Genomic DNA, 25,811 nt, shown 5'->3' with positions numbered 1-25,811 from the left:
TAAAACCCTGTATCTACTTTTTTTTTTTTTTTTGAGATCTAGTTTTTCTTTTATTGACCAGGCTGGAGTGCAAAGGTGTGATCTCGGCTCACTTTAACCTCCACCTCCTGGATTCATCTGATTCTCCTGCCTCAGGCTCCTGAGTAGCCAGGATTATAGGCATGTGCCACCATGCCTGGCTAATTTTGTTTTTTAGTAGAGACAGGGTTTCTCCATGTTGGTCAGGCTGGTCTCGAACTCCTGACCTCAGATGATCTGCCCACCTTGGCCTCCCAAAGTACTGGGATTACAGGCATGAGCCACCACAGCCGGCCCGTCTCTACTAAAGATAAAAAAAATTAGCCAGGTATGGTGGCGCATGCCTGTAATCCCAGCTACTCAGGAGGCTGAGGCAGGTGAATCGCTGGGACCCAGGAGGCAAGATCGTGCCGTTGCACTCCATCCTGGGTGGGAGGGTGAGACTCTTGTTTCAAAAAAAAAAATCCCATTCCAATTGGATGTTCAGGCATACGTTGAAATTTAGATTTATAACAGTCTAGCCTGTTAAGTATTCTTATGATACCACATTTTTTAAAGGCTTAAGTATTTAAATATCAGCTATACAGATTATTTCTAAACTGAACATGAAAATGTTAAATTATAGGTTCACATTGTAATTTCTGTTACTTTAAATTTTTCCGAGTTAAAAATCACTTAACTAGTAAGGCAGTCATTTTTTTTCCCTCTAGTTTCTGAGGTTATATGTCAACTTAAGAGACCCTGGCCTCATCCTGAGATTGATTCTTTGCTAATGCACTGATAGAAACACTGATACAGACATTCTATCACATAGAAAAATGGTTGATCTCAAAGTTCTTCCTAGGTTGAAATCATAGCCATGTGACTTAATAATATTAACTTAAATAATATCACTTCCTTTTACTTCTATAAGTCTGCACTAACATTATGGCCAACATCATTTACTGCTTTAGTTGTATTTCCATTTCTTCTGCTTTCCTGAGCTATTTCATTGTCTTCCTCCTGCTTCCAAAGACACATTAATGACTTTCCATTTATATTAGTCAGTGTTCTCCAGAGCAACTAAACCAATAGAATATATGTGTATATAAAAGAGAGTTTATTAGGGAGAATTGGCTCACGCAATCACAAGGCAAAGTCCCACAATAGGTTCTCTGCAAGCTGGGGAAGAAAGAAGCTGGTAGTGGCTCAGTTCGAGTCCCAAAGCCTCAAAAACAGGGAAGCCAACAGTGCAGCCTTCACTGTGGCCATAGGCCTGGGAGTCCCCTGGCAAACCACTGGTGTAAATCCAAGAGTCCAAAGGCCGAAGAACCTGAAGTCCGATGTTTAAGGGCAGGAGGAACAGATGGAAGCAATAAGCATGGGAAAAAGATAAAAGCCAGAAGACTTAGCAAGCAAGGTTATTTCACCTTCTTTTGCCTGCTTCGTTCTAGCCATGCTGGCATCCAGTTGGATGCTTCCCACTCACGTTGAGGACGGGTCTTCCTCTCTCATTCCAGTGATTCAAATGTCAGTCCCCTCTGACGGCACCCTCACAGACACACCCAGAAACAATACTTTACCAGCTATCTAGGTATCCTTCAATCCAATCAAGTTGACACCTAATATTAACCATCACAGTGTTGAGTCCTTTTATTAATTTCTTTTATTCTCCTTGAATTTTATCATTTGATTTAGGTGGATGAAATACTTTAAAGAATGTTACGAAAAGCCTGTGTTTGTAGTTAGTTATTTTTCTATTTCTTCACTTAAAGGAAGTTATGAATGGGATTTTAACTCTTAACAGTAGATTTTTTTGGGGTGCTGTAAGTATGAACAGTTTAGATTTTTGCTTCATACTTTTCTGTATTTTTCACATTTTCTAAATAATCACTTCTCACTACATTAAAAATAATATATTATTTGTTGTTATGTGACTTCTGGAATTGAACTCTTTGGATTTGAATCAGGACTGTACTATTAAGTGTTAGTAGTTAACTTTTAGCTTTAGATTACTCTTCTGTAAATGGTTGATGATAAAAATACTTGCCTTATGGGATTACTGCAAAGGCTCAAGTAAAATAACCTACTTAAAGCACTCAATACAGTGGTAATCCCACAGTAGTATGTAGAGTTGACTCTTGAACAACACAGGTTTGAACCGTGTGGGTCAACTTGTACATGGTTTTTTAAAAGAAAGGTTACATTGAGTGTACCTGCTTCTTATGCCTCCCATTCCATCTCATTCACTTCTTCCACCTCTGCCATCTGAGACAGCAAAACCAACCTGTCTTCCTTCGTTTACTCAATGTGAAGACAAAGATAAAGATCTTTATGATGATCCATTTCCACTAAATGAATGGTAAATATATATTCTCTTCCTTATGATTTTCTTAATAACATTTTTTTCTCCAGCTTGTTTTATTGTAAGGTTACAGTATATAATACATATAACAAAAAGTGTGTACTAATCTACTGTTTATTGGTAAGGCTTCTGGTCAACCACAGGCCATTGGTAGGTAGGATTTTAGTGAGTCAGAAGTTGTACACAGATTTTCAACTGTGTGGAGAGTCAGCATACCAACCCCCTTGTTGTTCAAAGATCAGCTGTACCAAGTAAATGCTGTTATTATCATTAACTTTCTATAAATCACACAAAAAGAATCATTAATGTAAACTCTTTCAGAATTATTATGACATGGTATAGAAGATGGATGGTCGTTTCTTCAACTCTTAATTTCTCTATATTGACGTTATGAGTTCATTATGTATTAAGTGCATGGTACATAGTAAATGCACAATAAGTGACTGTTTTTGCTAACATTGTCATCATTGGCACGTGAATGTCCAGGTGAGGTTTAGTAGAAATCCAGTCCAGAATCCAGTCATATGTTGAGTCAAGTGCTATTTACATATCTTAAACACCATACTTTAAAGATTCTTAATAGTACATGCAGTAGTACATATTGTAGAGTGTACCTAGGCTACATTCATAATTGTTCTTCAAAGGTAATTGATCTGATTTTAAGTTCAGTTTGCCTTCCCTAGCTCTGTTGGTACATTCAATATTTGTAATGATATTTTTTAGTTTTTGGCTTGAGTTAAACCAAGATGTTTCTCTCTAGAACATCTTGCTGGTGACAAAAAAATTTTTTTTGTTTTGCCATATTCGTATCCTTAAATTTATGCCTCCTATTGTTGCACTAAAGACTTTTCCTGTTTTATGTCAGTGTAACCCTTTTTTCATCTATTATTGTAGATTCAAAACAGCAGGATCTGTTCCTCCTGAATTTTAGCAGAAGTTTCTAAACCCAGAAAGAATTTTTCTTTTTTTTTTTTTTTAACTTAGAAACTCGAAAGAGGGTCTGCCAAATAAGTGGTATTGTTTAAGGGTAATTTGTGGTATTTTTATTTTATCTTGTGCACATTTTTATTTCTCCATGTGTTTGGTATTATAATACTAACTTATGTGTATTGAGTGTTTTATTTTGTGAGACATTGTTTTAAGCCCTTTATATTGAATCATTTAACCACTAAAACAGCTCTGTGATACAGGTACCATTAGTAAGATAAGAAACTGAGGCTTAGAGTTAAATAACTTGCCCTGGATCTCAGAGTTAGAGGCAAAGCTAGAATTTGAGTATACACATGCTAAAGTTTGTGCTCTTGAGTACTAAATACTAAGCTGCCATGTAATAGATTTCTGTTACTCTTTGTGACCTGGATGTATATATAGGTTACTCTTTGTGGCTTGAATGTAAAGATAAAGAAAGCAGAAGAATGTTTTATAAATAGAATAGCATAGGAAAGGAGGACTCTATATTTGGAGGAGGCATTTTTTGGAATCTATTTTTTAAATTTATTTTTTGACTACTAGGTAATTAAAATGTAGAGCAATTTAAAATATGATTATTTTGTAAATTAGAACTAAGTTTTCTCCCACCAGCTTTTGAATTACTTGAGGCCAGAGTTTAGGTCCTTGGTTTTATATCCCTGGCACCTGAGTAGCTACTGAGTAGTAGCTAGATAGCTGTTATATTGAAATTGGCTTTAAACTTTATATCATTTTAAAATTAAAGCACAAGAGGGTGCTATCTACCATGTCACTTCCAGGTCTTAGCTCCTTTTATCTTTCTCCTTGTGAAATAATGCAACAGCAATTTTTTTCTTTTGTTTTGTTTTGGTTAGAACCATCAAGATGCTAATTTTTACCCCTTAGTTTCTTCATTTCAGTTTGTAGATTATTTGTTTTGTGTTCCCTTGTCCATGTAACAGATCATCAGTGTGTATGGACCTTAGGGCTCTAGATTTGTAATTGTGCTAAATAATTTTTGCTAAATCAAAAGAAAATAATTGGAAAGTCTTTTGAAGAAGGTCTTTGATTTTTTTTTAACCGAACATAGTATGAGTGGTTTAAATTTTAAGAATTTTTTTTCCTAAATTAAGAACATGCAGTTATAATGACATGTTGCTGCAGGGTACTTTTTTTTTGTAGTATCCACATATTTTTACATGTGGAATTGTTCTGGATTAAATGTGGACAGCATTTTTCCTCTCTAAGTTAACAAATCACAATGTCTTGGTAGTTGCAGCATGTTGTTATCTTCATTTTATATTAGTATTTATCAGTAGAATTATAAATTTCTATTTCTATTTCTATTTTCTATTTCAATTTTTTATTATCACGTATTTTGAACAACCAGGTAAATAATTCTGGCTGCCATTTATTAGATGGGTTTTGGGAACTGTGCTGGACACTCTATCTAATTTGTTTAACTCAATTAAAAATTGATAATCCAGAAAAGTAGGTAATTTTATCTCTATCTTATAGTTGTGAGATTTAAAGAAGTTAAATGATACCTACAGCCACGGAGCAGGGATTTGAAGCCATGTATGTCTTCCTGGTTTCAAAGCATGTGTCATCAACACAGTACTGTACTGTCTCAATAGGCAACCCTTATTTTTTACCACTCCGTGGTTCACCAGAGGCACACTTAATGCTATCATGAATTTTTTTTTTTCTCAATGTAATCTGCACATTTAGTAGGTTCTGCTGATCTTTATAAGTACAGGTAAGTGAAGGGGAACTCTATTTAGACAGCATTTGTACCAGAATTGTCTTCTAATGTTTAAAAAGGATGACTGCAGTATTTAGGTAATCGCAGTGGAACTAGAAAAATTAGGAAAGAAAAAAATAAAAGCATACTGGAAATTTTATTCTGATTAGTAAGTCTAATAATGATTTAAAATCAAGGAAGGCCACTCCACACCATATACAAAAATCAATTTTATATAAATTTGGTCCAAACATAAAAAGTAAAACAATAAAGCTTTTGTTTTCTTCTGAGTAAAAGTATTTTCTGACCTTACTGAAGGCAAAGATTCCTTAAAGTGGACATAAACCAATGTTAACTGTAAAGGAAAAAACTGAGAAATTGTATTTTGGAATGGAAAATCTCTGTTCTTCCAAGGACACTGTTAGGAGAATGAAAAGGCAAGCTGCAGAACTGGAAAAGATATTTGTAATACATATGAAAAAAGACTGTAGCTAGAATATATAAATAATTCTTATACATCAATAAGAAAATATAGACCGCTGTAATCCCACCTACTCGGGTATCTGAGGTGGAGGGATTACTTGAGCCTAGGAGTTTAAGACCAGCTTGGGTAGTATAGTGAGACCTTGTCTTAAAAAAAGAATAATAATAAGACAAACCCAATAGAAAATGAGCAGAAATCTTGAACAGACATTATGAAAATAGATATCTAAATGGGTAATACAGATGAAATGATATACAGTCTTAGAGAAGAGCAGATTAAATCACCATATACCACCACACACCCTTGGTATGGTTAAAGTTAAAAGGTGGGTAATATAAGGTGGTGACAAGGATACAGAACTACAGAAACTCTCATACACTGCTATTTATTTTATTTTATTTTTTAAAGGGCAGAGGTTTTAGGGAGCGAAATCTAATGTTGTCTGTCACTTTGTGACTTAGGGTAGAAGTGGATCCAACAGAGGAAGCTCTAAGGTCACAACTGAAAGTGACATCTCCATTCTTTATACTTTACACTTTACTTGTTCCTCTTGGAGCCTTTTACTACATTTATCCCTAAGGTATAGCTAGTTTTACATGTTTGTTGTTACTGTTTTTTATTTTTAATTTATTGTACTTTAGATTCTGGGGTACATGTGCAGATCATGCAAGATTGTTGCATAGGTATATTCATGGCAAGGTGGATTGTTGCCACCATCCCCCCATCACCTGTACCTGACATTTCTCCCCACGTTATCCCTCCCCGCCTCCCACCCACTATCCCTCCCGTTGCCCCTCCCCATGGACCCCAGTGTGTAATACTCCCCTTTTTGTGTCCAAGTGCTCTTATTGTTCAACATCCGCCTATGAGTGAGAGCATGCGGTGTTTGATTTTCTGTTCTTGTGTCAGTTTGCTGAAAATGATGGTTTCCAGATTCATCCATGTCCCTACAAAGGACACAAACTCATCATTTTTTATGACTGCATAATATTCCATGGTGTATATGTGCCACATTTTCTTTGTCCAGTCTATCACTGATGGGCATTTGGGTTGGTTCCAGTTCTTTGCTATTGTAAACAGTCCTGCGATGAACATGTGTGTGCATGTGTCTTTATAATACAACAATTTATAGTCCTTTGGGTATATACCCAGTAATGGGATTGCTGGGTCAAATGGAATTTCTATTTCTAGGTCCTTGAGGAATTGCCACATTGTCTTCCACAATGGTTGAACTAATTTACACTGCCACTAACAGTGTAAAAGTGATCCCACTTCTCCACATCCTCTCCAGCATCTGTTGTCTCCAGACTTTTTAATGATAACCATTCTAACTGGCATGAGAGGGTATTTCAATGTGGTTTTCTTTTGCATTTCTTTAATGACCAGTGATGATGAGCATTTTTTCCTATGTTTGTTGGCTTCATGTATGTCTTCTTTTGAAAAGTGTTTGTTCATATCCTTCGCCTACTTTTGGATGGGTTTGTTTGTTTGTTTCTTGTAAATCTGTTTCAGTTCTTTGTAGATTCTGGATATTAACCCTTTGTCAGATGGGTAGATCGCAAAAATTTTTTCCCCTTTTGTTGGTTGCCGGTTCTCTCTAGTGATTGTTTCTTTGGCTGTACAGAAGCTCTGGAGTTCAGTTAGATCCCATTTGTCTGTTTTGGCTTTTGTCGCCATTGCTTTTGGTATTTTAGTCACGAAGTCCTTCACTACGCCTATGTCCTGAATGGTTTTGCCTAGGTTTTCTTCTATAGTTTTTATAGTGTTAGGTCTTACGTTTAAGTCCTTAATCCATCTGGAGTTAATTTTAGTGTAAGGTGTCAGGAAGGGGTCCAGTTTCTGCTTTCTGCACATGGCTAGCCAGTTTTCCCAACACCATTTATTAAACAGGGAATCCTTTCCCCATTGCTAGTTTTTGTGAGGTTTGTCAAAGATCAGATGGTTGTGGATGTGTGATGTTGCTCCAGAGGCCTCTGTTCTGTTCCGTTTGTCTATGTCTCTGTTTTGATACCAGTACCATGCTGTTTTGATTATTCTTGCCTTGTAGTATAGCTTGAAGTTCGGCAGCGTGATGCCGCCAGCTTTGTTACTTTTGCTTAGGATTATCTTGGCTCTTTTTTGGTTTCATATGAAGTTTAAAGTGGTTTTTTCCAGTTCTATGAAGAAGGTCATTGGTAGTTTGATGGGGATAGCATTAAATCTATAAATTACTTTGGGCAGTATGGCCATTTTCACATATTGATTCTTCCTAACCATGAGCATGGAATGTTTTTCCATCTGTTTGTGTCTTCTCTTATTTCCTTGAGCATCGGTTTGTAGTTCTCCTTGAAGAGGTACTTTACCTCTTTTGTTAATTATATTCCTAGGTATTTTATTCTGCTTGTAGCAATTATGAATGGGAGTTCACTCTTGATTTGGTTCTCTGTTTGTCTGTTATTGGTATATAGGAATGCTTGTGATTTCTGCACATTGATTTTGTATCCTGAGACTTTGCTCAAATTGCTTATCAGCTTAAGGAGAGTTTGGGCTGAGACGATGGGGTCTTCTAAATACTGTATATAGTCATGTCGTCTGCAAATAGAGACAGTTTGACTTCCTCCTTTCCTAATTGAATACTCTTTATTTCTTTTTCTTGCCTGATTTCTCTGGCTAGAACTTCCAATACTATACTGAGTAAGAGTTGAGAGAGAGGGCATCCTTGTCTAGTGCCAGATTTCAAAGGGAATGCTTCCAGTTTTTGCCCATTCAGTATGATATTGGCAGTGGATTTGTTGTAAATAGCTTTTATTGTTTTGAGATATATTCCATCAATACCTAGTTTATTGAGAGTTTTTAGCATAAAGGACTGTTGAATTTTGTCGAAAGCGTTTTCTGCATCTATTGAGATAATCGTATCTTTTTTTGTCTTTGGTTCTATTTATGTGGTGGATTATGGACTTGTGTATGTTGAACCAGCCTTGCATCGCTGGGATGAAGCCTACTTGATCATGATGGATAAGCTTTATGACATGCTGTTGCAATCAGTTTGCCAGAATTCTATTGAAGATTTTTGCATCTGTGTTCATCATGGATATTGGCCTGAAGTTTACTTTTTGGTTGAGTCTCTGCCCGGTTTTGGTATCAGGATCATGTTGGTCTTGTAATATGAGTTGGGGAGGGTTTCCTCTTTTTATATTGTTTGGAATAGTTTCAGAATGATTGGTACCAGCTGCTCTTTGTATGTCTGGTAAAATTCAGCTGTGAACCTGCCTGGACCTGTACTTTTTTTGGTTGGTAGGCTATTAATTGCTGCCTCAACTTCAGCCCTTGTTATTGGTCTACTCAGGGTTGCAACTTCTTCCTGGTTTAGTTTTGGTAGGGTGCAAGTGTCCATGAATTTATCCATTTCTTCAAGATTTACTTATTTATGTGCATTGAGTTGTTTGTAGTAATCTCTGATGATAGTTTGTTATTTCTGTAGGATCAGTGGTGATATCCCCTTTATTGTTTTTTATTGTATCTATTTGATTCTTCTCTCTTTTCTTTTTCATTAATCTGGCTCTCTATCTATTTTGTTGATGTTTTAAAAAAGCCAGATCCTGGATTTATTGATTTTTTTGCAGGGTTTTTGGTGTCTCTGTCGCCTTCGGTTCTTCTCTGATCTTAGTTAATTCTTGTCTTCTGCTGGCTTTTGAGTTTTTTTGATCTTGCTCCTCTAGCTCTTTCAATTTTGATGATAGGGTGTCAATTTTAGATCTTTCCTTGCTTTTCACGTGTGCATTTATTGCTATAAATTTCCCCCTAGACACTGCTTTAAATGTTTCCCAGATTCTGGTACATTGTATCCTAATTCTCATTGGTTTTGAAGAACATCTTTATTTCTGCCTTCATTTCGTTGTTTATCTAGTCAACATTCAGAAGCCAGTTGTTCAGTTTCCATGAAGTTGTGCAGTTTTGAGTTAGTTTCTTAATCCTGACATCTAAATTGATTGCAGTGTAGTCTGAGAGACTGTTTGTTATGATTTCTGTTTTTTTTGCATTTGCGGAGGAATGATTTACTTCCAATTATGTAATCAATTTTAGAGTAAGTGTGATGTGGTGCTGAGAAGAATGTATATTCTGTGGCTGTGGGGTGGAGAGTTCTGTAGATGTCTATTAGGTCTGCTTGTTTCTGTTCTGCGTTCGAGTCCTATATATCCTTGTTGATTTTTTGTCCCGTTGATCTGTCTAATGTTGACAGTGGAGTGTTAAAGTCTCCCACTATTATTGCATGAAAGTCTAAGTCTCTTTGTAGGTTGTTTAGAACTTGCTTTATGTATCAGGGCACTCCTGTATTGGGTGCATATATATTTAGGATAGTTAGCTCTTCTCGTTGTGTTGATCCTTTCACAATTATGTAGTGTCCTTCTTTGTCTCTTCTGATCTTTGTTGGTTTAAAGTCAATTTTATCTGAGTCTAAAATTGCAACCCCTGCTTTTTTTTGCTCTCCATTTGCTTGGTAGATCTTCCTCCATCCCGTTGTTTTGAGTGTATGTGTGTCTTTGCATGTGAGAATGGTCTCCTGAATACAGCACACTGATGGTGACTTTTTACCCAGTTTGCCAGTCTGTGTCTTTTAATTGTGGCATTTGGGCCATTTACATTTAGCGTTAATATTGTTATGTGTGAATTTGATCCTGCCATTTTGTTACTGGTTGTTTGTTTTGCCTGTTGGTTGACACAGTTTCCTCATTGTGTCGCTGGTCTTTACCATTTGGTTTGTTTTTGCAGTGGCTGGTATTGGATGGTTTTTTCTGTGTTTAGTGCTTCCTTCAGGATCTTTTGTAGGGCTGGTCTGATGGTGACGAAATCTCTCAGTAATTGCTTGTTCGTAAAGGATTTTATTTCTCCTTCACTTATGCAGCTTAGTTTGGCCGGGTATGAGAGATTCTGGGTTGAAAATTCTTTTCTTTAAAGATGTTGAATATTTGTCCCCACTCTCTTCTGGCTTGTAGGGTTTCTGCCAAGAGATCCACTGTGAGTCTGATGGGCTTTCCTTTGTCGGTGACTCGGACTTTCTCTCTGGCTGCCCTTAGCATTTTTTCCTTCATTTCAACCCTGGCGAATCTGACGATTATGTGCTCTTCCTGAGGAGTATCTCTGTGGTGTTCTTTGTATTTCCTGTATTTGAATGTTGGCCTGCTTCGCTAGGTTGGGTAAGTTCTCCTGGATAATATTTTGAAGAGTGTTTTCCAGCTTGGATTCATTTTCCCCATCCTCTTCAGGCACACCAATCAAGCATAAATTAGGTCTTTTCACATAATCTCATATTTCTTGGAGGCTTTGTTCATTTCTTTTTCACTCTCTTTTTCTCTTTTCTTGCCTTCTCTTTTTATATTGTTGAGTTGATCTTCAATCTCTAATATCCTTTCTTCTGCTTGATCAATTTGGCTATTGAAACTTGAGTATGCTCCATGAAGTTCTCATGCTGTTTTTCAGCTCCATCATCATTTATGTTCTTCTCTAGACTGGTTAGTCTAGTTAGCATTTCATCTAATCTTCTTTTTTTTTCAAGATTCCTAGTCTCTTTGCATTGGGTTGAAACATGTTCTTTTAGCTCAGAGAAGTTGGTTATTACCCATCTTCCGAAACCTGCTTCTGTCAGCTCATCAGATTCGTTTTCTGACCTGCTTTGTGGCCATGCTGGTGAGTCGTTGTGATCTCTCTGGGGAGGAGAGGTGTTCTGGACTTTGATGTTTTTGTCCTTTTTTGCTGGTTGCTTCCCATCTTCTCTGAGTGGATGTCCTTTCTGTTAAAGTTGGGGTTATTTCTCCTGTGTGAGGTTTTTTGTTTTTTGTTTTTTAAACGCAGGTGTCAGTGTGCCACTTGAGACAGTCTGTCCGTTGTGTGCCTGTGGAGGTGCTGCTGGATTGCCTTGGTCTTAGCCCAGGCTGCTGTTTATTCTTCACCTGGTTTTCATACTGCTGGGGTTAACCCTGCCTTCCCAATGGCAGTCTCTTTCACTCTGCCAAGCCCGCTGTTCCGTGGTGGAGGATGTGTTAACTGCAACACTCTCCCGGGAGAAGGACTCTGGTTGCTGGATCTTGTGGGGGAGGGGCCTGGCTGGTCATATTCCCCTCCCTGCTTTCAACTCTCCCTTCTGTGGGATGGGCAGTTCCTTTTTGCAGGCTTTCTCAGTATTAGTCCAAATCTCCGCCCTGGTCTGTGCTAACAAGGCACTCATCTGGCTGGGGCTGCTGGCCTGGGCTGTAGCCCAGGTCTGTGACTCCCGGTGGTTCTCAGCAAGGCAGCATTTCCCTGGTCTGTGTGCTGCCGAAGTCTTGGAGTCATACACTGCTATTTAGAGTCTAAGTGTGTATAATCGTTTTGAAAGTCAATTTGGCATTATATACTAAAGCTTAACATGTGCTACTCTTTGACTTAGCAGTTCTACTCTGAGTATACAATCAGTAGATATGTGTATATATGTTCACTAAAAGATGTGTAAGAAGTGTTCTTAACAGTACTAATTGTAATGGCCCCCACACTGGAAACAACCCAAATTTATGTCACCAGTAGAATGGACACACTGTGATATTCTAATTCAATGGCATACTTTACAACTAAGAATGATTAGCTGTTGTATTATGTAATAACCTGAATAAATCTCACAAAAAAAAACCAATGAATTTAAGAAGCCACTCACAATAGAGCATATATTGTATATGGTTCAGACATAGATAAATGTATTCATATTGTTACAAAGTAGAGTATTGGGTACCTGTGATGGTTGATAGTGACTGACAGACTATGAGAAGGCTTCTATAATGCTAGTAATGTTATAACATGATTTGAGTGTTGATTGTACAGAAAACGTATCATGTTATATATTATGGTTTTTGTACTTTTCTATGTGTATGTTACACTTAAATAAAAATTTACTAAGCTTTGTCTTCCATAACTTTAAACAATGATTTCTATAAATAAGTATTCAAATGATTTTTACGTTAAAGGCTGTTTTCAAAGTAAGTATTTTCTTCTTTCTCAATGGAAATGTCACCAGTAACTTGAGTTGTTTCCTCAGCTCTGGTATTATCTCAGGGTGTCTAGTTTCTTTAAGAAGCTATACCTGGCCGGGTGCGGTGGCTCAAGCCTGTAATCCCAGCACTTTGGGAGGCCGAGGTGGGTGGATCACGAGGTCAAGAGATCGAGACCATCCTGGTCAACATGGTGAAACCCCGTCTCTACTAAAAATACAAAAAATTAGCTGGGCATTGTGGCGCGTGCCTGTAATCCCAGTTATTCAGGAGGCTGAGGCAGGAGAATTGCCTGAACCCAGGAGGCGGAGGTTGCGGTGAGCCGAGATCACGCCATTGCACTCCAGCCTGGGTAACAAGAGCGAAACTCTGTCTCAAAAAAAAAAAAAAGAAGCTATACCTATTAAAAAGGATCTAAAGTATAACAATGAGAAAAAGAACTTTCCCAGCTATTTCATCAGGGCTGCCCTGGTAAAAGGAAGAATTTTCCTCTTTTCACTCCTATTATTACTCGTTGCAAAACGTTAATATTTGTTAATTGCTTACTCTGTGTTGAAGCAGCATTACCCCATCCAGTCCTCATAACAAAAGTCTATTGTATCAAAAAAGAAAAATGTATCTGAATTAGAAATCAAATGAGTACAGTCATTTTGGGCACCATGTCACCAGGGCCTTGAAGAAAAATAGATAAAGTTGGGAGTTTGGGTGGATACTAAATGTTACTTATTTTTTACCTACCAAAAAATTAAACTAAAATCCCACTTGTAGACAACCTGTTGTGAAAGGAAAATACAAGATTTTTTTTTTTTGCTTCTACTCCACAGTCACTTAATACAATACATCTGACACCAGATGTGTGGTAGTTTGTGCCCCACACACCAAGCAGTTCTCCAGCTGAGTGTCTTGTAATTCAATGCTGATGCTATCTACATGGGGATAGTATCAGATCCCATGACACAGTCCCACAAGACTGCCCCCACTTCAGATGCCAGTTGCAAGTAGTAGGTTGTGACCTGTACTTCTGACTGAGTGATGGTAAATTGGGATTCTTGTGACCCCCCCTCTTCAGTTCGATTAATTTGCCAGAGCAGTTTACAGAAATCAGGGAAACATGTTTACCCACTTATTATAAAGAATATTACAAAGGATACAGATGGGCAGCCAGACAGAAGAGATACATAGGGCAAGATAATTGGGGAAAGGGTGTGGAGCTCCAGTGCCCTCTCCAGGTATACCTGTCTTCCAAGCACCTTCACATGTTCAGCTCTCCAGAGGTTCAACCCAGACATTTTGGGTTGTTATGAAAGCTTCATTATGTAGTTATGATTGATTAAACATTAACCATTGGTGATTGACTTAACACTTCAATTTCACTCCCCTACTTGGAAATTGGGGGATGAGGCTGAAAGTTCAGACCCTCTAATCACGTGGTTGGTTCCCCCTTGGCAAACAGCCCACATCCTGAGTCTACACAGGAGACCTCAGCCATCAGTTATCTCATTAGCATACAAAAAGAGGCATTACCTTGGTAACTCCAATGGTCTTAGGAGCCCTGTGACAGGAAACAGAATGAAAACCATATATATATTTAACAGTATGCCCTACTTTGATCAACTTAATAATTTGCCCTCTTCTTACAAATAAAATTATGAATAAAACGATATATGTTCTTGGTTACTACAGACCTATTATTTCTCCCAGTAACTGGTCTAACTGAAGAAATCAACAAACTATAGCCTGCAGGTCAAATCCAGCGTGCTGCCTGTTTTTGTAAATAAGCTTTTACTGGAACAGAACCATGCTCATTTGTTTATGTAATGTCTGTGGCTGTTTTGTGTTAGACTCTATGGCCCACAAAGCCTAAAATATTTACTGTCTGACCCTTTATAGAGAAAGTTTGCCAACCACTGGTCTAAGAAAGTGGTGGTTATAGTCATAGACAATTGACCCTTGAACAACATGGGTTTGAACTGCACAGGTTCACTTATATGTGAATTTTTTTCAATAAATATATTAGATAATTTTTTGGAGGTTTGTGACAATTTGAAAAGATTCATAGATGAATTGTGTAGCATAGAAATAAGGAAAATTTTGAGAAACAGGTGTGTTATAAATGTAAAAATATATGTAGATATGGTGTGGTTTGGCTGTGCTCTCACCCAAATCTCGACTTAAATTCCCGTGTGTTGTGGGAGGGCCCTAGTGGGAGGTAATTGAATCATAGGGGCAGGACTTTCCTTGCTCTTCTCGTGGTAATAGTGAATAAGTCTCACGAGATCTGTTGGTTTTTTTAAAAAAGAAATTTCCCGGCATAAGCTCACTTCTTTTGTCTGCTGTCATATGAGATATGTCTTTCACCTTCCACCATTATTGTGAGGCCTCCCTAGCTATGTGGAACTGTTAAGTCCAATAAACCTCTTTATTTTGTAAATTGCCCAATCTAGGGTGTCTTTATCAGCAGCATGAAAACGGACTAATACAGTAAATTGGTGCCAATACAGTAAATTGGTACTGGGGGTGGGGTGCTGCTGAAAACATAGTGAAAATGTGGAAGCGACTTTGGAAATGGGTAACAGGCAAAGATTGAAACAGTTTGGAGGGCTAAAAAGAAGACAGGAAAATATAGGAAAACATTGAACTCTCTAGGACTTATTTAATGGCTTTTACCAAAACACTGATAATGATACGGACAATGAAATCCAGACTGAAGTGGTCTCCGACAAACATGAGGAGCTTGTTGAGAACTGGAGGAAAGGTGACTCATGTTATATTTTAGCAAAGAGATTGGCAGCATTTTGCCCCTGCCCAAGAGATTTGTGGAACTTTGAACTTGAGAGAGATGATCTAGGGTATCTGGCAGAAGAAATTTCTAAGCAGCAAAGCATTCAAGAAGTGACTTGTGTGCTGCTGGAAGCATTGAGTTATGAAAGGGTAGCAGCATAAAAGTTTGGAAAATTTGCAGCCTGACAATGCAATAGAAATGAAAATCCCGGCCGGGCGCGGTGGCTCAAGCCTGTAATCCCAGCACTTTGGGAGGCCGAGGCGGGTGGATCACGAGGTCGAGAGATCGAGACCAACCTGGTCAACATGGTGAAACCCCGTCTCTACTAAAAATACAAAAAATTAGCTGGGCATGGTGGTGCGTGCCTATAATTCCAGCTACTCAGGAGGCTGAGGCAGGAGAATTGCCTGAACCCAGGAGGCAGAGGTTGCAGTGAGCCGAGATCGCACCATTGCACTCCAGCCTGGGTAACAAGAGCGAAACTCCGTCTCAAAAAAAAAAAAAAAAAAGAAATGAAAATCCCATTTTATGAGGAGAAATTGAAGCTGACTGTAGAGATTTGCATTTGTAACAAGAAAATGTTAATACCCAAGACGATGAGGAAAATGTCTCCAGGGCATGTCAGGGGTCTTCATGGTAGCTCCTTGCATACAGGCATGGAGGCCTACAAGGAAAAGATGGTTTCATGGGCTGAGCCAAGGACCCCCTCCACTATGTGCAGCCTTGGGACTGGTACCCTAAATCCCAGCTGCTCTTGCCATGGCTAAAAGGGGCCAGGTGCAGCTAGGGCTGTCATTTCAGAGGGTGAAAGCCCCAAGCCTTCATAGTTTTCCATGTTGTGTTAAGCCTGCAGGTACGCAGAAGTCAAGAATTGAGGTTTGGTGTGGTGGCTCATGCCTGTAATCCCAGCACTTTGGGAAGCCGAGGCAGGCAGATCACTTGAGGCCAGGAGTTCAAGACCAGCCTGAATCATGTAGTGAAACCCCATCTCTACTAAAAATATTAAAAAATTAGCTGGGTATGATGGTGTGCACTTATAGTCCCAGCTACTTGGGAAGCTGAGGCACAAGAATCACTGGAACCTGGGAGGTGGAGGTTGCAGTGAGCTGAGATCACACCACCGCAGTCCAGCCTGGGAGACAGAGCAAGACTCTGTCTCCACAAAAAAAAAGTCAAGAATTGAGGTTTGGGAACCTCCACCTCGGTGTTGGAGGATGTATGGAAATGCCTGGATGTCCAGGCAGAAGTTTGATGCAGCGGTGGGGCTCTCATGGAGAACCTCTTCTAGGGCAATGAGGAAGGGAAATGTGGGATTGGTGCCCCCACACAGAGCCATTACTGGGGCACCGCCCCTTGGAGCTGTGAAAAGAGGGCCATCTTCCCCAGACCCTAGAATGATAGATGCACTGACAGCTTGCACTGTGCACCTGGAAAAGCCACAGACACTCAACACCACCCCATGAAAGCATCCAGAAGAAAGGGTGTACCCTGCAAAGCCACAGCGTCAGAGCTGCCCGTAGTCATGGGAGCACACCTCTTGCACTAGTGTGACCTAGATGTGAAACATGGAGTAAAAAAAAAAAATCATTTTGGAGCTTTAAGACTTGACTACTGCACTGGATTTCAGACTGGCATGGGCCCTGTAGCCCCTTTGTTTTGGCCAATTTCTCCCCTTTGGAATTGCTGTGTTTACCCAGTATCTGTGCTCTCTTTGTATATGGGAAGTAACTAACTTGCTTTTGATTTTACAGTCTCATAGGTGGAAGGGATATGCCTTGTCTCAGATGAGACTTGGGACTGCAAACTTTTGAGTTAAGGCTGAAATAGCAAATAGGCATATGAAAATGTGCTCAACATCACTGATCATCAGAGAAATGTAAATCAAAACTGCAGTGAGACATCATCTCATCCCAGTTAAAATGGCTTATAGCCAAAGTCATGCAATAATAAATGCTGGCGAGGATGTGGAGAAAAGGGAACCCTTGTATACTTGGTGAGACTGTAAATTAGCACAACCACTATGGGGAGCAGTTTGGAGGTTCCTCAAAAAACTAAAAATAGAGCTACCATAGGATCTAGCTCACTGCTGGGTATATATTCAAAAGAAAAGAAATTAGTATATCAAAGAGATGTCTGTACTTCCATATTTGTTGCAGCACTGTTTAGAATTTTCAAGATTTGGAAGCAACCTAAGTGTTCATAAGCAGATGAATAGATAAAGAAAATGTGGCACATATACACAATGGAGTACTGTACTAGCAAAAATGATACCGTCGTTTGAAACAACATAGATGGATAGAACTGGAGATCGTTATGTTAAGTGAAATAGACCAGACACAGAAAAACAAACATTGTCTCACTTAATTTTGGGGTCTAAAAATTAGGACAATTGAACTCATGGACATAGAGGGTAGAAGGATAGTAACTAGAGACTTGGAAGAGTAGTGAGGGGTTGGAGAAAGGTGAAGATGGATAATGAATACAAAGAATAGAATGAATAATGATATATAGAATAAATATAGAATGAATATTTGGTAGCTCAATAGGGTGATTATAGTTAATAATCATTGAATCGTACATTCAAAAATAAGTAAAAATGTATAATTGGATTATTTGTAACACAAAAGTTAAATGCTGAGGCGATGGATACCCCATTCTCCTTGAAGTGATTATCGTGCATTGCATGCCTGTATCAAAACATCTCATGTACCCCACAAATATATATACCTACTGTGTAACCACGAACATTAAAAATTAAATTATAGCTGCACAAAATCAACTGTAGTACATACTGTACTACTATAATTTGTCATCACCACCTTGTGGTGGGATCAAATGTTTTGAGTATCTGCTTAAATCGCCCTGACTTGCTAGTAATTTCCTTGTGAAAATTACACCAAAAAGTAATCTCTCCTGGTTCTTGTGTATTTTCCATCATGTTTACTCAGAATTGTAATTCTTTAATAACACCATGGTAACTCCCATACCAGTTGCCACTAGTGGTGCTGGAAGTGCTCCCAAGAAGCAGAGAAATGTCATGACATTACCAGCAAAAGTTGAGTCGCTTGATATGTACCTTAGATTGAGATCTGCAGTTGTGGTTGTCTTCCATTTCAAGATAAGTGAATCTAGCATACAGACCATTGTAAAATAAGAAAAGGAAATTTGTGAAGTTGTACACCAGCAGTCATGAAAACATTATTTCACATTTTTTGCAAAATGTGAAATACATGTTAATTAACTATGTCATTGGTAAGGCTTCCCATCAACAATAAACTATTCGTAGTTTTGGGGAAGTCAAAGTTATACATGGATTTTCAACTGCCTGAAGGGTTGGAGTCCCTAACCCCTACATCGTTCAAGGATGAACTAAACATGTCCATTTAGCCATCTAATATTGATGCTAGGAAGGAACCTTGGAATGTGGATGTGTAGAAACCTGCCATATATAGAGCAACTATAGCAAGAAGCCTCTTGTTTAGATTTTACTCCTTTCTGCATAGGATCACCTGTGAATAGTGGGATGACTATTCACTTCAATAAACTAGGGATAGTCCTGGTTTATATCTGTTGTTCGGGCTGTTATTACATTATAATAATATTGTATACTATTATATAATTTATTATCAATTGGTGTTTCTTTTTACTTTTAATACTGCCCCATTTAGGATGATAAATTATATGGTCACTTTATCTGAAGTTACTACAGAAAGGGGTGGTGAGAATAGAAATAGGAATAGAATAGTGAGAACTATGCAAGGTAGAATTTAAGAGTTTAATTTCGAAGGTTTACTTCCAGGGTCATCAAGATCATCTCAATGTTTTACTAGGATGCACTGGACTCAAGTTGTTATACTCATGCTATGGTTTATTAAAGTGAAAGGATACAGAGTAAAATCAGCAAAGGCACATGGAATGAAGTCTGGAAGACTCCAATTGCAAGCTGTCAGGTCTCCCTTTCTATTGGAGTTACACAGGACATACTTAATTTCCCCCAAAATATATGATAATGTGTACAGAGTATTCCCAATCAGGGAAGTTTACCCTGGGGGTCAGTCACATAGGTATGTCATGCCTGCATGACTGACCTTGGCTGCTTAAGCTTCAAATCCTCAGAGAAAAAGCAGATGTTCACTATAAATCACATTATTAACATAAAGTACCTGCTCAAACTGATACAGCATGGCCCAAGACCTCCAGCGTAGAAAAACACTGTAATCAGACAACTTTCCGAAAGGTTGGAGCTTAGTTCTCAGGAGCTGGCCAGGGGATAGTCCTGAAAACAGTTCATTTATGGGAATGTATCAAGTTAGAACAACCCAAGCCTGCTGAGGCGACTGTTTTCCACACAATGTCATACAAATTATTCAATTTAGAGTTTGAATTCATGTAAATATGATTCTAAGGTCTGTGTTTTTTCCATAAGTAATTTTTAGCAGTCTTTTATGCTGATTTGATAATTAAAAATTACTGGCTACATTAGGTATAGCAGGGACTTGGACTGTGCCTCACCTTTCTTGATAGATATTTCCTAATGAGCTTTTTCCCCCCCCTCACATCAAAATAAGGAAGCTTAGTTGAGTATTTTTAAGTGCTTTTGTAAGCACTTAATGGTATTAAGACTCTCTAGTTTTAGTCATTTTCAAAAAAAGTTTATTTTGTTTCCTATACTTATATATTCAAAAGTAGTTTATCTGTAGCTAAACTTGGTAGGTTTAGGACTCTGTGTTTTTACTTTTTTTTGTTTTCATTTAATACAATTTTTAGTTTGAAAAAGATAAATGTATAATACAAAATTTTAGTTCACAATAGAATTGCCTTCCTTATAGATAATATGTTTGAATAAATTTAAACAGTTCTCAAAACCTTTTTTCTTCTTCCATAGGTATTTGTGGAAACATTAGACAAATGTTTTGAAAATGTCTGTGAACTGGATTTGATTTTCCATGTAGACAAGGTACTATTTCTATTGTCACATCTTCTAAGTTTTTTAAGAAAAACTTTAACTTAACAATTGTCATAGCAAAAATGGTTTTAATAAATAATTCTATTTTTATTCTTTTACTTATTATTCAATCATAAATTATTTTTACTATGAGCCAGGCTTTGAACTTGGTGGAAAAGATTCAGATCCTGACTTAGAGGAGTTCACGTCTAAGGGCAGAAACATGGCATTAACAAATAATAATAGTATGTACAGCATGTTAATGGGGACATAACTGAACGCTTGCCTTTGCCTAGGAGACTGTGAATGAAGGAAATTACATTTAAACTAGATTTTAAGGGATTAGTAGATGTTTCACACATAGAAAAGGAGAGGATGGCCCTACTGGCAGAGATAAAAAGTATAGGCCTTTTTATATCAGGAAATGATATTGATCAACAGGCCTAATTTAAAAGAATCATTAATGCCATGACTTTGAACTTTATTGTGAGACAATTTAATGTTTTCAAACAAGTTTTTACTGACATTACTGTTGCTTTTTTTTTTTTCCCATATTTTTTGGCAGAATGATTGTGTGTGTGTTTGTGTGTGTGTGTGTGTGTGTGTGTGTGTGTATGTTACAGACATTGGATTGGTAGGCTGGGAAAATAAACACAGGGAAATCAATTAAGAGTTTATTGCAGTAGTCCCCAAAGAAATGATTAAGACACTAGGATGAGATGATGTTTGGAAGAAGGTAGAACTGATAGGACTTGAAGGCTTGTTGAAAGCTGAAGGTGAGAGAAAGGAAGAGTGACAGATTTCTACCAGTATTGGTAGATTGTGATGTGAAACTTAGGAGGAAGAGATTCCACTTTGACTATGTGCAGATTTTTTTCTGTATTAAGTTTGTATAATCTAAGAGATTGTTTGTGAGTGCTTCAACCACTGAATAAGATAGTCTGAAAATTTTGGCAAAAAAAAATCCATTGTGATTTTTACAAATTGGTTTTATTGAGGCGTAACTTACAGGCATTAATATTCAACAGTTTTAAGCTTACAAAACTTAAGTTTTGACAAGTGTGTATAGGACATGTCACCAACATCACAGTCAAAATACAAGGAATGCATTTCATTATTTGTGAATGTCAAAAAAAATTACTTTTCTCATTAGTCAATATTCTAGATCATATGTCTCATTTACTAAGTGATTTGATTTTATAAATTCACTTTGGGCAGAGTACTTAAACATGATAGTTTTAGGAGTCTGTTTTTAGTGTTCTACTGTTTTTCTCTAATAACTATGTCTAATGCCTATTCACACGTTCAAAGACTCTTGTTATTTTTAGTCATTAGGGTTCACAGTATTCAAAATTATGTTTTGAAGACTAGGTGCAGATGCTCATGTTTATAATGCCAGCACTTTGGGAGGCTGAGGCCAGAGGATTGCTAGAGCCCAGGAGTTTGAGGCCATCATGGGCAACATGGCAAAATTTGGTCTCTACAAAAAATACAAAAATTAGCCTCCTAGCTGCTAGGGAGGCTGAAGTGGGAGGATCACCTGAGCCTGGGGAGGTTGAGGCTTTATGATTGTGCCACTGAACTTCAGCCTGCATGATACAATGAGACCCTATCTCAAAAAAAGAAATTATGTTTTGGTACATGATTAAAATTTTTAGAAAGCTGTGTTTTAAAATGACTGCTGAGAGGTCATCATAAGTTTATAGAAATACATTTACCGTCTTTTAAGAAAATTGAGGACTCTTGTGAAATGTGGTAAGAGTAAGGTTCATATATATGTATATATATATTTTTTTTTACTAGAGAAAGAAAATAAAAGCTTTTAAGGAAATTAAGCTGTACTCATCTACAACTCCCATACATGACAAAAAATATTTTTAAAACTTCTATTTCACATTAGTATGCATTCATTTTAGAAAAATCAGAAAATACAGATGAGAAAAATAAGTGAAAATCATCCCTATTCCAGAGATTGCTTACTGTTAACATTTTAGAATATGCATAGTTCTTAATTTTTGGTACAAATATGTACAGAAACAAATACATCTTTAAAACAATAAAGATGGGATCATACAACATGTATTTCTGTTTATTTTACACAACACCATATTAGTATTTTAGAAGCTGCCAAAATTACTCTCTCTCTTTGCTCTGGGCTAGATGTTTTAGTTTTTCAAAACAATGAGACAAAAGTTTTAGGATACAAAGAGTCAGAGATCAAATAGGTATTTCCTTTCTATTATCCAAAATGCTAACTTTGCTTTCAGCCCTTTGATGAGAGTAGGATTATTTTCAACTTTAAAAAATACACATATTTTTTAAAATTTCAGCTTGTAAGCAGCTCTGGGCTTTGTAACAGTAGACCTGTTCTGACTGGCTCAGTTCATACTTTCTTAAAGGCAGACACAGAGAGGTTTGCACACAACCCTCAGACTCCTTCTGGGCCACAATTGAGTAGATGAAAAAAAAGTATAGAGAATACCCCTTTTGTTATCAGTCAGGATGTAATGTATGTAAAGCTAGGTTATGCTGCAGTAGCAAATATGAAAACATTAGCCTCCTAAAACAAAAAAGAGTTATTTCCCATTCACGCAGTATGTTTTTCATATTCCACATGCTGTCATTTTGGGATCCATGATGACAAAGCTGCCACCATCCAGAACATGATTAGTTTCTATGTCAGAGAGAAAAAAAAAAAGCTTTCATTGGGTAAATTCATCTGCTTTTCAAAATATCGCAGATGATAGTTTTACCAAATATTTTGCCACTGCAAACATGGATCACTAACTTTCTATCCAATATAACAGTTTCCATGTGGCCAACTGCCCAACCTGTAAACCACTGTCAAAACATTATTGTGGTTGTTACCAGTTTCTTTTTAAAAATCTTTATGTGCTAATAGCTGTATCAATTACATAGGCTAGTTAGTCACCTTGAAGTAGTGGGACAGACCCTTCCCTGCTCACAATTGGTTTGGATGTAGAGACTAACAATGCCACAGGTGCCCCAAGAGGACAGGAAAAGGTTTATTACTCACATAACGAGGCTTTCTGGAGAAAGCAGAGAACAGCACCTGGCTTGTGTTTTATGGTAGTTAGATGGTGGGGATGGGGTGAGGATTTCTGCATGTGGGCCAGGTCTTAGGTTATCTAAACTTTCCACTATTGTAAAGGAAGAAGCACCCAGACTTTCTTAACAGCTTGCCCAGATGTGGGGCAGTAGAGGAAGGGGGACTAGTAGGACTTGAAGGCTATGAGCAGACAAGCATTAAAAATGGAGTCAGACCCTTTATCGCATACAGCTGTTATGCTGTAGTTTTTACCCCTAAAATCCTAAAATATAAATAATTCAGTTCGTTTCTTAGCTACATGTTTATTGTGGGTTTGTTGGGAGGAGCTGCTGAGTTATCTGCCCAGTTCCTGTATAGTGTGGCTCTGATTGTGCGGCCCCATATTGTTGCCCCTATTGGAAAAAAGCATCAAAATCCAGGGCAAAATGAGAAAGCTAAAGATTCTGTGCAGGGCTTAGTTGGAGGATGTATGACTTTGATAATTACAGCTATTAATATACTCTGTTGTTCTCTCTGCATCCCACCACTTGCCTCCACAAATGATTAGGATAGAGATTTGATTGGAGGTCCAAGTGCCTTTTCTACCCCTGAGGCTGGGAAAATGAAGACTTAAGAGCAGTGTGGTTTCCTCCAACTTGGTCCCTTTTGTGGATATTGACAGGCTGGTCTTAAATCACAGGCACAGAATGAGACTCCTTTTACTTTAACCAAATGAAGGAGTCTAGCCATTAATAGCATCTTGAAACCCAGACCTGAGCACAGTAAGTCAATAGAAAAAAGTACTGCCATCTGAACAAGAGAGATGAGGAGCAGATTGAACAATCAGAATATATGTTCCACGAAAAAGAACTATTGGAGAAGATAGAGTAACACTTAAAATTTTATATTTTTAAAATTATTTATTTGGTATGGGTGGCGTTTTGCTTTGTTGTCCAGGCTGGTCTTGAACCTCTGGCCTCAACTAATCCTCCTGCCTTGGCCTCCCAAAGCATTGGGATTATAGGTGTGAGCCACCACCTGGCTTCATTTGAAATTTTAAAATGATTTTAAAAATACTTAAGATTTGGAAAAGTCTTCTTGGGCTTGAAAAGTGTCAGACTGAAAAGTTTTATAAAGAAAGTGGTTGTAACTGAGGCTTAAATTAAAGTAGAAGATCAAATGCAGGAATTAATCTCAAAGCATAAGAATGAAAGGTAGAAAACAAGAAGAAAAGAGACTTTGAAGGATACATTTAACATGTATTATACAAATATTTGGAGGGTCTTATCCAGTTGGGAGAAAAAAAGAATGAAGAATAATTAAAGCATTTTAGTAGGAAAACAAGGTCTCTCAGTGGTCTAGAAAGGCTTGATATTTGTTTTATAAATAATAATAAAGTCATTTAAGAGGGAGAGAGATTAATGGGAAGTAAAAGCACAGTAGAGTCTCATATTTAAAAGGAAGAGAATAGTGTAATAAAATTAGATCAAACTAACAAATATTGGGAGAAAAGAGAAAGTATAATTAAAGGTAGAAATAATATTCAGTATGCTAAAAGTAAGTTGAATTAAATAATTCATTGAAGATAGAGATGGGTTTAAATAAAAAACACAGTTTATATAGGAATGGCCGGATAAATTCTAGAGTAATTTTCTTTATATTTACCAATTTTCATAACTGTTTGCTTTTCTTATATCCACCAAAAAAGATCATTTTTTTGTATCCTATGACATAAAAATTTTAGTATATTTGATTTGTCTTAATTTCAGATATTATTTTCTTTTCTGTTCAAGTTGCCCATCTTTGGCCAGTGGGAACTCCTTCAGATTGTCTTTTCCAAGTTCATTTGACCTGACCTACCCCCATCATAGACTTTGGTAGCTGTCTTGTGTTGTGGTCAAGCTAGATGTTCCAAACTCATTTTATTCATTTCCTGTTACAAACATGTTGGCAGCCATTCTTTTCTAGGAGTCCAGATTCCTTTTAGTTGGAGATAATATATAGTAACCACAGTCTAGAGGTGTTTGTAATTATGAAGCTGCTCGTTGTTTCTTGGCCTTCAGTGAAGAGCATTATATATATTTTCTGCACCAGCCTTCAAGTCAGCCATTTCTCCGAGGAACCCTGGCTTCTTTTAGTGGTGAATGATGTTTAGAAATGATGATTTGGGCACTGTGTTTGCTCATTGTTACTGGGGTGACATGGCTCCTGGTTCTTAGTGAACTGAGCTGAGAAATAGATGTATATAAACACAGCTGTTTCTAGATCTTGATATGTATGTTAAAAATCATTGACAAATTCTTAATACCTCATAGTCTGATACAATACTGGCTTTCTTGTTTTTAGAATTTATTCTGGCTTTCTTGTTTTTCATATTTGCAACTTGCTTTTCTGACGGAACTCAGTGAGAGTTCCCATTATAAAAATATTTGTCTAATAATAATGTCAATTCACCATTTTAAATTTTTATAATTTTGTTTGTTTGCTCTTACCAAAGTTTCA

General features: G+C 37.4%; 1 protein-coding gene across 6 annotated transcripts in view; it reads left to right on the top strand.

Moving 5' to 3' along the window:
* The window catches only part of AP3S1 (adaptor related protein complex 3 subunit sigma 1), a 78,720-nt gene that overhangs the window by 40,171 nt on the left and 12,738 nt on the right, over positions 1-25,811 (top strand). For 4 of the 6 annotated variants that reach the window (XM_074382409.1, XM_003920680.4, XM_010339651.3 and 1 more), the window contains one exon: positions 20,201-20,272. The exons of the other annotated variants lie outside the window; for them this stretch is intronic. In XM_074382409.1, the coding sequence (XP_074238510.1) occupies positions 20,201-20,272 (72 nt within the window). The remainder of the gene's footprint in view (positions 1-20,200; positions 20,273-25,811) is intronic. 6 annotated transcript variants of the gene reach the window in all.

Source organism: Saimiri boliviensis, chromosome 1 (assembly GCF_048565385.1).
Source record: "Saimiri boliviensis isolate mSaiBol1 chromosome 1, mSaiBol1.pri, whole genome shotgun sequence".
NCBI lineage: Eukaryota > Metazoa > Chordata > Mammalia > Primates > Cebidae > Saimiri > Saimiri boliviensis.
The sequence above is the reverse complement of the archived record's forward strand: the minus strand, read 5'-3'. Positions and strand labels throughout refer to the sequence as shown.